General features: G+C 42.5%; 1 protein-coding gene across 10 annotated transcripts in view; it reads right to left on the bottom strand.

Moving 5' to 3' along the window:
• Positions 1–18,198, bottom strand: part of PLXNA2 (plexin A2) — a 615,006-nt gene that overhangs the window by 116,975 nt on the left and 479,833 nt on the right. For all 10 annotated transcript variants that reach the window (XM_053244546.1, XM_053244547.1, XM_053244555.1 and 7 more), the window contains one exon: positions 6,767–6,860. In XM_053244546.1, the coding sequence (XP_053100521.1) occupies positions 6,767–6,860 (94 nt within the window). The remainder of the gene's footprint in view (positions 1–6,766; positions 6,861–18,198) is intronic.

Raw genomic sequence — 18,198 nt, 5'->3', positions numbered from 1 at the left:
AACTACACAGGGCTGCAGCCATTAATTTTACAGATTCTAGTCTGATGGTTCTGAAGAAATGTCTCAATCGTGAAATTTAAAAGTTAAGTAATCACAAGCTACATTTTCAGAGATTTACATAGTCTTCCCTGCAAAATGGCAGGCATCATAAAAGCACACAGCTCAACTACAGAATATCCCAGCAATGTGTATCTACATGCCCTTCATCAATCTGACATCTTGCTTAGACTGCCTCGTGACCTCAATAGTCAATATCCAATCCTGTCTGACAATCCTTTTATCAGCTCCGAATTCTGAATGCTGCTGGTGATATGTATGCCAACCAAATCATGTTGCCATGCAGTAAAATGAAGCTGTTCCCTTGCAGAACAGTTCCTGAAAGTCACTAAAAGGCACCAGTAAATTTGATTTCTTTATGGCAATCTAGGCTTCTTGCAAAAGAACAATATTCAGAACCATAAAACATCTAACACCACCACAATTCAAATAGGTAAAAAGGGTATGTGTGACACATTTGTAATGAATGTTTGGTGCCAGCCAATGATTGCACAGCTGCACAGAGATCAGTCTTGGGATGGGTACACTTGAGCTGTACACGGAAAATAATAATACATAAATGTGAACATTGCACAGCAGCTCTTTCAAATAAACTAACTGTGCATTTAAGCCACAGTTTGTGCATACTCAAGGAACAGTTTATGCATCTTGAACGCAGACATCTCTATGCAGTTCACAAGGATGGGCAGCTTTAGCTTAGCAGCACTCAAGGTAACACCAATATTTCCATTCGACCATACACAAAAACAGGGAACGGACAAATGATACAAAGTATACGATGAATCTAGAGGAAGATGCAATGTCCCACACTTCCTTGAATTTGGAAAGAACCCAATAGTAAGGTCGTATTGACCTTCATCCATTTGGACAGAACAGAATGGTGACAGGGAAAATCTCACTAACAACTGGAGAAAGGAGGCATATTAAACAAATAATAACCTGAAAATGTGGCACTGCTATGAATCCTGATTATCTTGTCTTCTGCTGCAATGACTGAGGCAAGGGAGACCACAGTTTACACTCTGTACCCAGAGATAAAAGTTATTACAACTCTATTTGACTGGCTTTAACTTTTCACAGTGGTTTATAAAGACAAATTGTTTAAAGGGTCAGGTAGAGCTAATAAAGAATGATGTGTGTGTGTGTGTGTGTATATATATATATATATATATATATATATATATATATATATATATATATATTTAAAGTGATCATTATCTAGGTTTCAAATCCCTATAAAATGACCAACAGGAACATGAAGCCAGGGTTTCTTCTCTCCCCACTAAAAATATGCACACAGTATCTGTAAATGCTGCATAACTACGGCATGTAAGATCTGGAAGTATGAAGGTCACTAGGGTGAGAAAGTAAGGTTGAACTTGAGATAGCACCATGCACACAGTAATTTCTTGCCCTCCCTGCTTCTTTCCAGGCCTTTCTCCTTGTAACATGTTGTGCTAGTGCCATATGCAGCTGCATATATATTTTCTTAATTTCCTCATAAGATGCTGAGAAATGTCTGGAATAGCAGCTGGGAGGCATTTTTCTTTAAGGACAACTTCATTTGCCTTGGCTTCCTTTTTTGGCAGTGAAGCTGCAACAGTGCTTTTACCAGTGCTACTGCAAGAGAAGCAGGTTGGGGGATTTCTCCTAAAATAATCGTACTCAGTTGGCAACTTATTGGAAAAGATGTTGGCCTGCAAAGAAAGAACCCAAGAAAGGAAGCTAATCCCCAAGAGCTGGAAATGGTAGAATTACTGCAGTTTTGGAGACCGGGCTGAAAGCAGTTCTCTAGTCACTGACTTATAGGGCTGAAGGGCTATGAAGAAAACTACTACTGAAGGGATGGAAGAAGCTACAGGAAAGAACAGACAAAGCACATTTGCAAGGCACAAGGGCTGTGCTCCAACCTGGGGAGGAGCAAATGTGTGTGCTTTATGAAGTTCGTCCCTCTCTTGCAAAACCTTAATAGTTTCATGTTGGTCCCCAGTACAGCCCCTTTGTCATGAAGCAGATGTTGGAGCGGGGTCAGTGGAGGCATAGCTTCAATTGTCTCCTTGTCAAACCTTCATTGCCTGTTTACTTAGAGCACCTCTCCCTTCTGCTGAGAGTCTTTTATGTGCCTTGGATGATATATGGTGGAGCCTCACAATGACACAAACACCATATGTCTCCATTGTCCCCTGCTCCATGCTGTTTCTCCTTGTAATAGGACTCTGTAAAGCAAAACAGAAATGAACCTTGAGGTTCTTTCTGATAATGAAGCCTCTAGAGTGGCTTCAACTGATGTAGTGTAAGGTATGACTTCTCACGCACTTCAGCACTGTGCTAGAGGTGCAGGTTGTAATCTTCAAGACGTTATAAAACAAGACAATATAGAGTGAGCTATCTGTCACCAACATCATTCTTTCTCACATGAACTACCGCCACCTGCATGGACTTCACAATTCCAGATGGGACCAGCATTGAGACACCATTGGGTGGCTATTTTTATTTGCTTTTAAAAACATATGTACTCTGCTTTAATAGCCCTCAAAAGGTCAAGTTAGCAGAGAGATGTTGAGTGGGTGGATACTCCTGGAAGCAATGTGGCCTCAAAGTGGTTGTTTATGCAGCACTAGCAAGTCCTCTGCCAATCCAGCAAGCAAGCAGCCATGTGCAGTGAAAAACAAAACAAAACAAAACACCAACCAAACAAACAAAAAAACTCTCATGGCAGCTAATTATTTCCTTCTACTGTGCAGAGTTACTTATTCAATAGACAACCCACCAGAGTTACTTATTCAATACACAACCCTCCTAGGAGTTGAGGCCAAGTTTTTTGCCTTGCAATAACTTTGTGAGGTAAGGTAGGTTGAGGAACAGAGATCTGCTCAAAGTTTCTCACTACGCATCTCTAAACCAGTGGGTTTGAGCCAGAGGATGTGGCAGTGGTGCCCAGGCACCGTACTCTCTGCACCACTGAGACAGCTGGCGGGAAAGGACTGGCTGACCAAACTCTGCCACTCCACGACACCCCTTTGACAGTGGTGGAAAGGGAAGCTGCAACCAGTCTGCCCAAGAAGAATCAAGTAATCTGGGGAGGCAACAGGGTCCCTGCTGGCCCTGTATATGAATTCTCCTAGGTTTGACACCCCAGTCTGAGTTACTTCCCCATGAGAGAAGTTTCTAAACAGAGAAGCTCCTATGCCTTTTCGTATCCCAGGGAGGAGAGTTGGTCTTGTGGTAGCAAGAATGACTTGTTCCCTTAGCTAAGCAAGGTCTGCCCTGGTTGCATATGAATGGGAGACTAGAAGTATGAGCACTGTAAGATATTCCCCGTAGGGGATGCAGCCGCTCTGGGAAAAGCAGAAGGTTTCAAGTTCCCTACCTGGCTTGTCCAAGATAGGGCTGAGAGAGATTCCTGCCTGCAACCTTGGAGAAGCCGCTGCCAGTCTATGAAGACAATACTGCGCTAGATAGACTCAGTATATGGCAGCTTCCTCTGTTCCTATCTCACTTCCTTCTCTGTTCTGGAACTTGACCACCTCTGACCATGTCAAATACCTTTTGATCTTTAGATCCTCATGGTTAGGTTCCAGAACTCTGCCTGCTCTGGAACCTGACCATTAGCCTCTTTGGACTTGACATCCACCTCAGACCCTGCCGGGGCCTGACAGCTTTTCAGCTGAGTGAGCATTTGAACCTGCCTCTCTCATAACCAAACCAAACACTGTAGTTATTACAGCAGACTGGCTGCTGTCATTCTGAAAACTTCATGTTTACAAATATAACAAACGCTTACAGGATTTGGTGGTGGAGACAAGAGTCGGTCTTGCAAGCAGGAATTGTTCTCCTGAGTTCAAATCCCCATTCAGCCATGATACTTGCTGGGTGACTCTGGGCCAATCACTTCTCTCTCAGCCTAACCTACTTCACAGGGTTGTTGTGAGGAGAAATGTAAGTATGTAGTACACTGCTCTGGGCTCCTTGGAGGAAGAGTGGGATATAAAATGTAAATAATAATAATAATAATTTGGACGGGTGACTACATGTGAGCACTGTTTGCTGTCAGGTATTCCCTTTAGGGGATGGGGTCACAGCTCAGTGGTAGAGTACATGCTTTGCATGCAGAAGGTCCAAGGTCCAATCTCTGGCATCTTCAGGTAGTGCCTAAAACCAATGGTCTGACTCGGGATAAGGCAGCGTCCTGTGTTCACATACATTAAGCTACAAGGGTTGTTGGATAGGATAAGTCATGGGAGCAAAAGGTCACGAGCTGGTAAATACAAAATAGACTGCACCATATTCTCCTACGGCCTAACAAAAGGCCAAAGGCTACCTCAGTTAATAGCCTGTCCTGTCAATCCCTTTTATTACAACAGCAATCTGTCAGCAAGCACAGTAAACAATGTGCCTTCTTTCAGGCACTATTACTTTGTATGCGTGAACAAGTCCACTGTCTGGGCATTTTGGGATTTAGTAATCTACATTCGTTATCTTAGGGCCCCCTCGAGATCCAGTTTTAACAAACATGTCAACTGATTTATAAACAATGGAAGCTTAAACCTTTTTCCGGTGGGGCACTTTTTTTTAAAGGCACTAGATTTCTAAAGTTCTTTTAATTTAGAAGAGAATTAGAATCAGAAAATGATTTGGAAGCTTTCGCTTTTTATTTTACAGACAACATTATTTTTGGAGCATACAGGCAGTTGCTTTGTTGACAGGATAAATTTTAAAAGGTTTGCTTAGAATTATGAAAACCTATAAAACTAATTATTTAAATAATAAGATACAGGAGGACCTTGTTAACCACAGGTCCAGCACTTGTGGTTTTGCATATCTGCAGTTGGGTAATTAGCACTCAACCACAGAATACATGAAAAAAATGGGGGGGGGAGGGTTAAACCAGCATATCTGCAGGTTGGAGGTGGCCGGAAATGACATCGGAGGTAATTTCTGGTCGCCATTTTGTTTTCAGGAGCGTTTTTATGGCTCATTTACCAAAAGGAAAAAAAGGCGGGGGGGGGATGACAGCTATTTGCAGACAATTTTTGGAATGGTGGACTACTCGGGAGCATGGTAGGGCACTTTGGGAAGTAATCTGGGGTTGATTTGGTGGGGGACAATTATCTTCAGCAATTTTAGGCAGTCCAGGAACCTAACCTCCACAATGCCCACAGCCCTAATGTCCCATCATTCGCGGATTCACTACCCGAGCCCCCCTCCCCCTCGGAATGGAACACCTGTGAATAATGGGGTTCTCCTGTATACAGAAAAAGGAGTATACGATGGGGTGCCTGTTGCTGCTATTTATGTTAAAAGCACCCCAAAACACTGAGGGCCAAACTACACACTTAAATATGCATTAAGGTTGTTCACATGACCCACGGGGCTTGGGCTGGGAAGTGCTGAGGAGAAGGCAGGATCCAACCTACCTTCCCCCATACTAGCGTTGTTCCTTTGGGGCACCTCTGCTCATGCCCCCACATCAGCAGTGCTGATGTGGGATCAGGAAAGGCAAGTCCTTGTGCATCCCACACAGGGTTGAGCATTGCAGCAGGGCTCCTCTCCTTGGCCATGCTGCAGTTAGGGCTCTATGGCCGCTGCTCCAGGTAGCCATTTTCAGAGCCCCGATACAGCACACAATCAGAAAGTGAGGCTAGGACGGGCTCCTTTTCCATCCTACCTCACTTTTTGCCCGGGTAGCAGATCTGGGCTACCTGGGACTGTAACTGCTGAGTTGGAAAACCTTCCTGTCTCCCAGACAACATGGGCTGCTTAGGTAGGACGGAGTTTACCCAAGCAACCCATGTTGTGTGAACAACCCTATTGTGTAATTTGGTCCACAGAGATTTTGTTCACCATATGCAAAGGCATGAAGTGACAGAGACAATGACCAGCCATGTATACTAACCCATGTCATTAAGAGGGTTCTGCCACTGTTGCCATTAGGTAGGATTCCATGGCGTTACTGGTTGGCAGTCAAGCTCTGAGCTTTCCCCAGCTGAGAAGCAAGTGTATATTTCTTTCTAGTACAATTCTGTGGTCAGGGCAGTAGTGGCATTCAGGCTGTCACAGTGGAGGGGGAGACCAATGGCACAAGAGGAGCCATTCTGAAAAAGATACTAGGGAGTTTATTAAAGAAAGAGGCATATGCCCTCCTCTACAAATCTTTCTACTTCAAACCGACAACGGATACATTACAGAAGTACATCCAAAAAGCTGGATAGATGTTATCAGTACATTCAAACAGGGTTCGTTGATTTGGGAGCTTTCTGTGCATTTATTTCGGGTTTCAGTGCTAGAAACTTGTAAATAAAGCAAGTAAAGATGTTGTTCTGCTGCGAGCAGAAACAACACAGAAAGTGAGAAATGCGGGTCAACAAAATCTGTATGTTGGCGACATGTACCCAGTATGTACCCTATCAGCACTGCAAGCAGAACCAAAGCAAGCTGAGAGAGAGTTCACAGCAGCCTGGGGAAAAAATCACCCTTACAAGAAAATTTATTTGTTGTATGATGAATGTGCCTATTCTTGTTGGGAAAGCATTCCAGAGACAGACTCTTTGTAAAGGATGCTCTTTTTCAGCAGGCTAAATATAAGGGTTTGGGGGGGGAAACACCACCATGCAGTCACAGTTAATGACGGAATGACCGTAACACAAAGTACCTTGCAACAACTGGGTTAATGCTGAGTGTGAAGATTTTGGCAAGAGCAACTACTTACATTGACAGACTCCTTGCCATTGTACCTCACACGGATTCTGGGTTCCTGTATGACATCCAGGTTGGACCCTGTGACAGTCAGAGGTGTGTGGCCACTGAAAGGAAGCAGAAGACATTGGGTTAATGGGGACCAGCAAGAGGAGCTGGGGCAGATCCTAGTGCCCATGTCTCAGGCAAATACAAATGCTGGTTGTACTTAGCAAAATGTTTTCTACAGGCTGTATAGGAACTAGGTGACAGAGTGGATTAATATACCATCACCCTGACTCCAGCTAGAGCTGTCTCACAAGTTAATTGGATTTTCTGGTCTCATCTGTCCCCCTAGTGGGCAGTCACCTTTATTTCTAAGGGCTGGTTGGATAAAACAAATAAAGATCCAGGACTTAATGAATGGGGACAATAAATCAGACAGTGTTTAATGATTTACACCGTAATGCTTCTAAATAAGGGAGGCTGCACATTACATAGAGGAAGGCACTGCTATTTTGCTAGCCTACTGATTTAATCCTGAGCATAACTACTACATATGGGGCAGGGATGATGTACACAGAAGAGATGGATGTCATTTTCCCTGATTGAAGGGGGGGTGGGCGGGAGGGAGAGAGGTGTGGTAACCCAAAGCAAGTAATAATAAGGATGCTTGTCAAATAGCTGGAACCATTTCCTTAGCTCAAATATTCTAGCTTGACATAGACAAGCTCATTTGAAAAGCAACCTGCAAGTGGGGAGAAATCAATCATGGTCAGCCCACATTCGTAGTTGAAAAAAGCCCACAGTCAACCCAGCTGGCTGGAAAAAATGGCCAGAAGTTACCTTTTATAGAGCAAAGTCCCTCCTATGGCATACACTGAACACTTGAAAGTTAATTGGTCAACAGCTCTACTGAATGGCTGCTGTATTTATTTATTTCTAAAATTTGCTGAATACCCCAAACTTCTGTCTCTGGTGGTTTACAACAACATCAAACACATTAAAATTAAAACGTTAAAACAATTTTAGTCAAATTAAAACACTTGGGTGGGGGGGGAAAGAGTCTTTAGAGACTTTTTAAAAAGAGAGTGCATTCCAGAGTATCAGGGCAGCAACAGGGAAGGCCCAACCCTGCATAGCCACCAGACAAGCTGGTGGCAACTGCAGATGTACCTCTCCAGATGATTTCAATGGGCAGTGGTGCTCATGGCAAAGGTGTTCTCTTAAATATCCTGGGCCTAAACTGTTTAGGGCTTTACAGGTTATAACCAGCGCCTTGTATTTTGCCTGTAAACTTATTGGCAGCCAGTGTAGCTCTTTTGGTATAGGAGTTATATGGTCTCTCCAAGATGACCCAGACACCAATCTGGCTGCCACATTCTGTACAAACTGCAGTTTCTGGACTATGTACAAAGGCAGCCCCACATAAAGCACATCACAGTAGTCCAGTGTTGAGATTACCAGCATATGTACCACTATTCTGAGGTTGTTTATCTCAAGGAACAGATGCAGCTGGTGTATCAGCCAAAGTTGATAGAAAGCACCTCTAGCCACTGTCTCAACTTGGGACACCAGGGAGAAGTCAGGAACCAGAAGCACCTCCAGACTGCATACCTGTTCCTTCTATGGAAGAGTGACTCCATCCAGAACTGGCAGAACAAAATCATCTCCTGAGTTCTGACCCTGCACAATAAGTACCTCCGTCTTATTTGGATTCAGTTTCAGTTTGTTATCCCTCATTCAGCCCATCACTGCCACCAGGCAGGCATTTAGGAAGGTTATGCCTTCTCTTGATGATGTTGACATCAAGAAATAGATTTGGGTGTCATCAGCATACCGAAAACACCTTGCAACAAATCTCCTGGTGATCTCTCCCAGTGGTTTCATGTTGGTGTTAAAAAGCATTGAAGACAATATGGAGCCCTTGGGGACACCATATAAAAATTTTGAAGAACAACAATCTCCAAGGGACACCATCTAGAATCTGCACAAAAAGTAGGAGTGGAAGCACTGCAAATCTGTGCCTCCCAACCCTACCCACCTCAGATACTCCAGAAGGATACTATGGTCAATGGTACTAAAAATTGCTGAGAGATCCAAAAGGACCAACAGAGTCATACTCCCTCTGTCAGTTACTAAATGGAGATCATCCATCAGGCCTACCAAGGCAGTCTCTACCCCATAGCCTGCCTGAAAGCCAGTTAATGGGTCTAGATAATCAGTTTCCTCCAAGACTGTCTGGAGCTGGGAGGCCACCACCCTCTCAGTTATGTTGCCCAACCATGGAAGGTTGGAGATAGGCCTATAGATGCTTAACTCTGAGGGATCCAAGGCAGGCTGCTTCAGAAGCAATCTAATGATTGCCTCCTTAAGACAGGAAGACATCCTGCCCTCCCTCTGAGGAGCATTTATAATATCTACCAAGCCGTGTGCAACAACCCCCCTGCCAGATAGTATAAGCCATGTTGGTCAAGAGAACAGGTGGTAAGTGGCACTGTTCCAAGCAGCTTATCCACATCTTCAGGAGTCACAAACTGAAACTGATTCAGCCTAACCCACATAAGAGGAGTTGCTGGGCACCTCAACATCAGACACTGCAGTAATTGTGGGCCTGAGTCTAAGTCGGCCCAAATACAAGATATTTTATCCACAAAGAACTCATTTACAATGTCAAAGTGAGTAACTGATGGCTCCAAATTTTGATTCAAGGGAGGAAGGCCATGTACTAGCCCTTTCAAAACCCCAAACAACTCTGCTAGATGTGAGCCTGTGGGTGCAATACAGGCAGAAAAGAATCGCTTCTTTGATGCACGTATTGCCTGACATAGCATATGCTCTATGTTGTACTCTGCTGGATTTGAGTTGAGTCTTTCTCCACTTGTGCTCCAGTCATCTACCTTGCTGTTTCAGCCCCATAGTTCTTCCGTATACCAAGGGGCCAACTGTGAAGTGGGTTGGAGAGGACTTAGGAGCGATCCTGTCTACTGCCTTGTTAAGTTTGCTGTTCCAATTATCCACCAGAGCATCAACAGGATCACCAGTAGAAACACTAAATCCTTCCAAGGCATTTTGGAATCCTATTGGATCCAATAACCTGCCTGGGGAAACCATCCTAATAGGCTCCTCATCCCTGTGGAGGTGGGATGTGGTTGTGAATCCAACCTTAACCAGACGGAGGTCTGTCCACAACAATAGTGAAATCACAGGAGTATTTGCTACTGAATTTCAAATTTGGTCTCCCCAAGGAGGTGTACATTGTTTCTATGGAAGAAGTAAGAGCATCCACCATCACACCTCTCCTTTGTATGGACCTGATAATGTGTCAATGTGTAATGAATTCAAAGCGTGCCAGATTTTAATCTCCCAAATCCTTTAATTTCCTCTATTCCCTTTAAAAATTTAACATGGGGTTTTAAATGTTTTTAAATGATTTTAATTGATGATTGGTTTGATGTTTTAAATTATTTTAATTGTAAGCTGCCCAGAGATGCATTTTGGGCAGTATAGAAATATTTTAAATAAATAAAATAAAATCATATCTTCTTAGAGTTGGTGAGAAGGGTCACTGCCAGCCACACCATCTTCTGTCTTAGCTGTATCTAGAAACTGGTCATGGCCTTTGGCTTGTACAATAAAATGTCTGATGCTGTTTTTACATCCAGAAGTCCAGAGTTTGATTTGACCTAGAGAGGGTTACTATGATACAATTTGGGCATCCCTTAACAATAGGGAATAACTAAGTTGCTGAGCCCAAACAATGGTTTTCCTAAGAAACACCTGCAAAGGTTGTAGGTCTTTACAGCATTCAGGTGCTCTGGAAGCTGTGCATGCCTGGAAATTGCTCCAAAAAGGGGCATAATGCCTCTAGGAACCTCTAAAGCCAGGCCAGAATTTCTTCTTAGAGTTTGTCTCTGTCAATTTCTGTTAGAAACACTTCCATCTCCCCAACGGCCAGTTTGTTTTCAGAGCGTAAAGCTACTACAAAGTTTCATCTTTTCTGTGCAGCTCTATGAAGGTAGAAATATTTGCAGCAGTGAAGAAACTGGGCCATGTTTTAGATACTGGTCTGATAGTTCTTGAACTTCAGTTGCTGCAGTATCTGATTTGTTTGTGCAAAAAGGCACCTTTTAAAGAGGTGATTCTCTTATATTTAGCAGGGGGAGAGCAATTTGCCCTGTCCAACCCCAGCACAGCATCCCTCCAGTGGCTGTTTCTGGTGTCAAAATTATGTTTCTTTTTAGACTGTGAGCCCTTCGGGGACAGGGGACCATCTTATTTATGTATTGCTTATTTTTCTATGTAAACCGCTTTGAGAACTTTGGTTGAAGAGCCGTATATAAAAAATCCATAACAACAACAAAAACATGGATACTAAAATGTTTAGAAACAACTGGTGTCAGCAAAAACATTCAGATATTTATTTTAAAAAGCAATGAGCTTGTGGAGTACACAGTTAACAATCAATGGCGAGACACTTGGACAGATTAGCATCAGAAGAGGTATTTCCCAAGGGGACTCACTATCCCCTCTGTTGTTTGTAATCGCCATCACTCCAGTTTCACAAATGCTAAACAAATCAGGCCTCAGATACCAAACATCTAAAACATCAAGTAAAATCAACCAACTGCTGTACATGGATGATTTGAAGTTGTATGGAAAGTCCCAATCAAAAATCGAATCAGTGCTAAACACTGTCCGTATATTCAGTAGCGATATAGCAATGGAGTTTGGACTAGACAAGTGTGCTGCATTAATAATGAACAGAGGAAAAATAAGAAAAACAGAAGGAATAGAACTGCCCAATGGAAGTAACATCAAGAACCTGGAAGAGAAAGAACATTACAGATACTTGGGCATTCTCCAGGCTGATAACATTGCACACATTGAAGTTAAAAGAAAAATTGGAAATGAATACATCAGAGAGTTAAAAAAATCCTAAAGTCCAAACTCAATGGTGGGAACACCAAACAAGCTATAAACACCTGGGCTATACCTATTATTAGATACACTACAGGAATAATAGACTGGACCCAGGCAGAGCTAGAGATGCTAGATCGTAAAACTAGGAAAATAATGACCATCAATCGTGCTCTGCATCCGCGCAGTGATGTAGATAGGCTATACCTCCCTCGCACCTCAGGTAGAAGAGGAATGCTGCAAGTCCATCAAACAGTAGAGGAGGAGAAAAGAGGTCATGAAGAATATATAAAGGACAGTGAAGAAGATGCACTTCAAATGGTCAAGAACGAGAAACTATTCAACACCACTGAAACCAAGCAGGCCTACAAGAAAGAACAAGTCAAGAACCGAGCAGAAAGATGGAAAAATAAGCCACTGCATGGTCAATAATTGCACAATATATCTGGAAAATCATACATCACCAAGACCTGGCAATGGCTTAAGAATGGCAACTTGAAGAAAGAAACAGAGGGTTTAATAGTGGCTGTCCAAGAACAGGCACTAAAAACCAATGCAATAAGAGCAAAAGTAGAAAAGTCAACAACAAACAGCAAATGCTGCCTTTGTAAAGAAGCAGATGAAACAGTGGACCACCGAATCAGCTGTTGTAAAAAGATCACACAGACTGACTACAAACAAAGGCATGACAAGGTATCAGGGATGATACACTGGAACATGTGCAAAAAATACAAGCTACCTGTAGCCAAAAATTCTGGAACCATAAAATTGAAAAGGTTGTAGAAAATGAAGATGCAAAAATATTATGGGACTTCCGACTACAAACAAACATCTGCCACACAATACACCAGATATAACTGTAGTCAAGAAGAAAGAAAAACAAGTCAAAATAATTGACACAGCAATACCAGGGGATAGCAGAATAGAAGGGGGGGGGAATGGAAAAAATCACAAAATACAAAGATCTACAAATTGAAATTGAAAGGCTGTGGCAGAAAAAGACCAAAATAATCCCAGTGGTAATTGGTGCCCTAGGTGCAATTCCAAAAGACCTTGAAGAGCACCTCAACACCACAGTGGCCACAGAAATCACCATCAGCCAATTACAAAAAGCAACTTTACTGGGAACAGCCTATATTCTGCGATGATATCTATAATAACAGCAACAACATTGATAATAAAATCCAGCCATCCCAGGTCCTTGGGAAGGACCTGATGTCTGGATAAAACAAACCAGTCAATAACCCCTGTCTGACTGTGTAAACAAGAAATAATATATTTATATACCACTTCTCAACAAATGTCCACAAAGCTGTTTATACAGAAAAAGAAATGAAATGGTTCTCTGACCCAAACGGAAACCAAAAAAGAAACAACCTAAAAAGAAACAACCTAAAACACACACACAAAGCAGACACCATCAACAGTACGTGGAGGGATGCTGTGCTGAAGTTGCATAGGGAAAGTGTTCTCCCCCTGCTAAACAGAAGAGAGTCACCACTTTTAAAATATGCCTCTTTGCTCAGTTAGAAGGGGGCTGTTCTGAATCTTGGATAAGAACAGCATTTTTTGATCAGCATCAAAAAATTTATGCATTGTCACAGTTTTTGTTTTATTCGATGCTCAGATGCTCTTAAGAAGAAGCCTTTAATGAGGAATTGTACACTTCTTCACCAGATGGAATTGATCACGCGACTCCACGCACTCTCCCGGAATCTCGTCACAGATTGCCATGCTTGTAATTGCCTCAGTAATTACAACTGAGTTAATAACTCTGATTTTCCAACTCAGGGAACAGGGATGCTCTAACTGCCAGGCAATGATGAATTCAGGACATAAGATTCCAGAGAGTTTGTTCTGTTGCTGTGTATTGAATGGGGCTAAAGTGTTTTCAAAGAAGCCCCATAGCCTCTGCAAATACTGTACATAGGCAGAGCAAATGTACGGAGGCATAGCCTTAAAATGTAGACTATGCTCTTAAAGGCCTAATTCTTCAAGAAGCCCAGATCCTCTGGATCCAGAAAATCCACAGGAATAGATGTGACAAGCTCCTTGAAGGATCAGACCTTATCCATAAATCTTCAGTATTTACACAGGTGGAATAAATCCCCCAGGAGCCTGAGAAGCTGGGTGTTGACAATGGAGCGCAAAGCAATAGAAGAGAATTAGCGATAATAGCCCTTTCTCCCACATAGAGGATTTGGATCTGCTGTGTTGAGTCACAGACCCTGTTTTCTTTTCTGTGGGGGGCAGTAAGCGTATTTTAAATTAGTGTTTTTAAAGTTAGTGTTGATGTTCGAGTCACTGGTAGGACTCCTGAGGCTCAGAGAAGGCTGAAGAAAGTGACTAACCGCTCAACATTTCAGAATTCCTGAAAACTTTTGTTATAGTTTAAACAAAGTAGCAGGTGGACAGATTTTTCCTTGCCACAATCATGAAATATATTTAGAGTATATCTAGAATTTTCATTAGAAAATATTTAATTGTTTTTTCTCTTCCAATTTTTCTCCTAGAAAGTGGCATTGACAGAGGAATTGGAAATGGTTTTTTTAAAATATCCCTCTATTTCAAGATAAAGCAGTCTGCTAGCTTTCCAATTGTGTTCAAAAGATGAAATGATTTCAATGGCTTTTAAAAACACAAGCAAAATGACTTTTTAGATGCCTAATATCAATCTCTACCAGATCTAGACTCTTACTAGGCAGATATGTGGGAACAAGTATTATGTGTGTCTTTTATACGTGCTTAAACAAGTCAGTATGATGCCAGTTCTTCTCTACTCTCTCTCACACAGGTTTTGCTTGAGTCATGTAATTCAGGCTTAGATCACGAAATAACTAAACCAGAGGGAGACCCTAACTGGAATGCTGGCACCATGAGGATTGAGGGTCATCATTCCACCATCTTAAGCAGGTCTGGGCAGACTCCAGGCTTGTGGTATTTACTAGGCATGTGCAAGCTGGTTCGATTTGAGCCAGGCTTGACATCAAACAAGCCCAGTTCGGGTAGTCCAAGTTTGAAACAGACTGGACTGGCTTCTGGTTCTAAGAACCGCTTCGCAGACCAGTTCGGGTATACTTGTAAAGGGGAATCTGGCGAGGACTCCACTTTACTAGTAATGGGGGATTCTCTAACTTAAGGGGGGGGGGCAAAACTACTTTAATTTAAAGCCCATGGCAGCAGAGAGGAGGCAGGGGACGCAGGAGGCAGTGTGCTGATGCAAATGGCGTCTGCGCATGTGCGGAGATAAGGACAAGGCCTCAGTGTGTGCACAGAGGCCCGAACTGGACCACAGCCGGCCTGGGCTGTCATTCGGGAGGCCAGCAGGGGGCTTGGAGGAGCCCCCACCGCCTCAGGAGACTCTCTGCTTCCGTTGCTGCTGCAGGCTTTAAATTAAAGGTATTTTTTGCTTGCCCCTACCACTTCATGTTAGGGAATCTCCTTTACTTGTAAAGGGGAAATCCTTGCCAGATTCCCCTTAACAATAATACCCTCGAACCAGCCTGCAAACCAGTTTGGCCTGGTTTGATGGATGGACCTAACCGGACACGGTTTGCCTGAACCTGAAGCCAGGCTGGTTCAAATCCAGTCCAGATTTGAACCATACCAGACAAACTGTTTCCATGCACATCCCTAGTATTTACTTTATGTTTGTACACTGGTGGACCCCATGGTCCACCAATCAGAGCTTAAGGCAAAACAGCTGCCAGTGGAGTGAACACAGAATAGTGGCGGAGGGAAGCCAGCAGCGGCCTGTGTTTGGCCGCTGCCGCAGCCCCCTTGCCCTGCCCCCTGCGTCTGACGTCAGAAGCATTTAGCGACACCCCTGCATCTGGCATCAGATGCGAGAGTGTGGTCTAGTTCCTGATCGGGGCCATGGAGCCCTGTTCAGGAGCTAAACTATGCCCCCCACATGTGTCAGGGCCGCAAGGTGCAGCCCTTGAGGGGCGGAGGCCCAGATTCTTTGAACCCTGTTGTTCATTGGTGGCTCTGCCTCTCACATAGAATAAGAAACAGGATACCTCTGAGCACATTCTCAGCCCAGGAATTTGTTTTCAATGCCAGAATTAAGCCTGCAAGTCTTTTATCACAAAAAATTCACTCCTGTCACCCCATCCCATTTCTTTTTTTAAGCTGTCTAATTTAGGGGGGGAAACCCCCACCTTTAAGTTGTTGCTATTTTATTATTATTTCTTGTTTTAAAAGTCAGACAGGCGTTATTGACTGGTTTGTTTTATCCAGACATCAAGTCCTTCCCAAGGACTTGGGATGGCTGAATTTTATTATCAATGTTGTTGCTGTTATTATAGATATCGTCGCAGAATATAGGCTGTTCCCAGTAAAGCTGCTTTTTGTAATTGGCTGATGGTGATTTCTGTGGCCCCTATGGTGTTGAGGTGCTCTTCAAGGTCTTTTGGAACTGCACCCAGGGCGCAAATTACCACTGGGATTATTTGGGTCTTTTTCTGCCACAGCCTTTCAATTTCAATTTGTAGATCTTTGTATTTGGTGATTTTTTCTATTTCTTTTTCTTCTATTCTGCTATCCCCTGGTATTGCTATGTCGATTATTTTAACTTGTTTTTCTTTCTTCTTGACTACAGTTATATCTGGTGTATTGTGTGGCAGATGTCTGTCTGTTTGTAGTCGGAAGTCCCATAATATTTTTGCATCTTCATTTTCTACAACTTTTTCAATTTTATGGTCCCACCAATCTTTGGCTACAGGTAGCTTGTATTTTTTGCAGATGTTCCAGTGTATCATCCCTGATACTTTGTCATGCCTTTGTTTGTAGTCAGTCTGTGTGATCTTTTTACCACAGCTGATTCGGTGGTCCACTGTTTCATCTGCTTCTTTACAAAGGCGGCATTTGCTGTTTGTTGTTGACTTTTCTACTTTTGCTCTTATTGCATTGGTTTTTAGTGCCTGTTCTTGGACAGCCACTATTAAACCCTCTGTTTCTTTCTTCAAGTTGCCATTCTTAAGCCATTGCCAGGTCTTGGTGATGTTTGATTTTCCACTTATATTGTGCAAATTTCGACCATGCAGTGGCTTATTTTTCCATTTTTCTACTCGATTCTTGACTTGTTCTTTCTTGTAGGCCTGCTTGGTTTCATTGGTGTTGAATAGTTTCTCATTATTGACCATTTGAAGTGCATCTTCTTCACTGTCCTTTATATATTCTCCAAGGCCACTTTTCTTCTCCTCTACTATTTGATGGACTTGCAGCATTCCTCTTCCACCTGAGGTGCGAGGGAGGTACAGCCTATCAACATCACTGCGGGGGTTCAGAGCATGATTGATGGTCATTATTTTCCTGGTCTTACTATCTAGAGTCTCTAGCTCTGCCTGGGTCCAGTCTATTATTCCTTCAGTGTATCTGATAACAGGTATAGCCCAGGTGTTTATGGCGTGTATGGTGTTCCCGCCATTGAGTATGGACTTGAGGATTTTTCTAACTCTCCTGATGTATTCACTTCCAATTTTTCTTTTAACTTCAGTGTGTGCAATGTTATCAGCCTGGAGAATGCCCAAGTATTTGTAATGTTCTTTCTCTTCCAGGTTCTTGATGTTACTTCCATTTGGGCAGTTCTATTCCTTCTGTTTTTCTTATTTTTCCTCTGTTTATTATTATTATTATTTATTTATTTATTTATTTATTTATTTACATAGTCAGACAGGTGTTATTGACTGGTTTGTTTTATCCAGACATCGAGTCCTTCCCAAGGACCTGGGATGGCTGAATTTTATTGTCAATGTTGTTGCTGTTGTTATAGATATTGTCGCAGAATATAGGCTGTTCCCAGGAAAGCTGCTTTTTGTAATTGGCTGATTGTGATTTCTATGGCCCCCATGGTGTATTATTATTATTATTAATTCGATTTCTATACTGCCCATTCAAAAATGGCTCAGGGTGGTTTACACAGAGAAATAATAAATAAATAAGATGGCTCCCTGTCCTCAAAGGGCTCACATTCTAAAAAAAACACAAGATAGACACCAGCAACAGTAAGTGGAGGTACTGTGCTGGGGGTGGATAGGGCCAGTTACTCACCCCCTGCTAGGGAGAGAGTAAAGTTTTTAAGAGAGTGTAAAGTCTTTCTGTCTCCCAGTTTTTATACAACTGGGAGACAGAAACACTTGCTGATCTACTGGAGTTCACCCAGTAGATCCTGTCTTCCTTCTGCCGACCTCTGACCTAAAGCAGGCATACCATATTTACCTGAATAGAAGATTATCCTGAATTTAAGATGACCTCCTTAAAAATACGGGTAAAATATAGGTTATACTTTTTACCCAAAAGTAAAAGGACCTTGAATTTCAGACAACCTCCCAATTTCTAACATCAAACAACTTGGAAAAAGTCAAATTTTGGATTCAGGTAAATACAGTACTAGTCGTTAAGGATACAGCAAAATACCCCTTTGAATCATGTTTAAATATTGTCCCCAGGATACTGAATTTGTGACTTGCCCTTATTTCAACTGAAAGTTCTGATTGTGCACCTAAAGTAAATTACCAAAATGTTATCTTTAGTTAAAATAAG

This window comes from Hemicordylus capensis, chromosome 4 (genome assembly GCF_027244095.1).
Source record: "Hemicordylus capensis ecotype Gifberg chromosome 4, rHemCap1.1.pri, whole genome shotgun sequence".
Classification (NCBI taxonomy): Eukaryota; Metazoa; Chordata; class Lepidosauria; order Squamata; family Cordylidae; genus Hemicordylus; species Hemicordylus capensis.
Note: the sequence above shows the minus strand (reverse complement) of the source record. Positions and strands in the feature narration are given on the sequence as shown.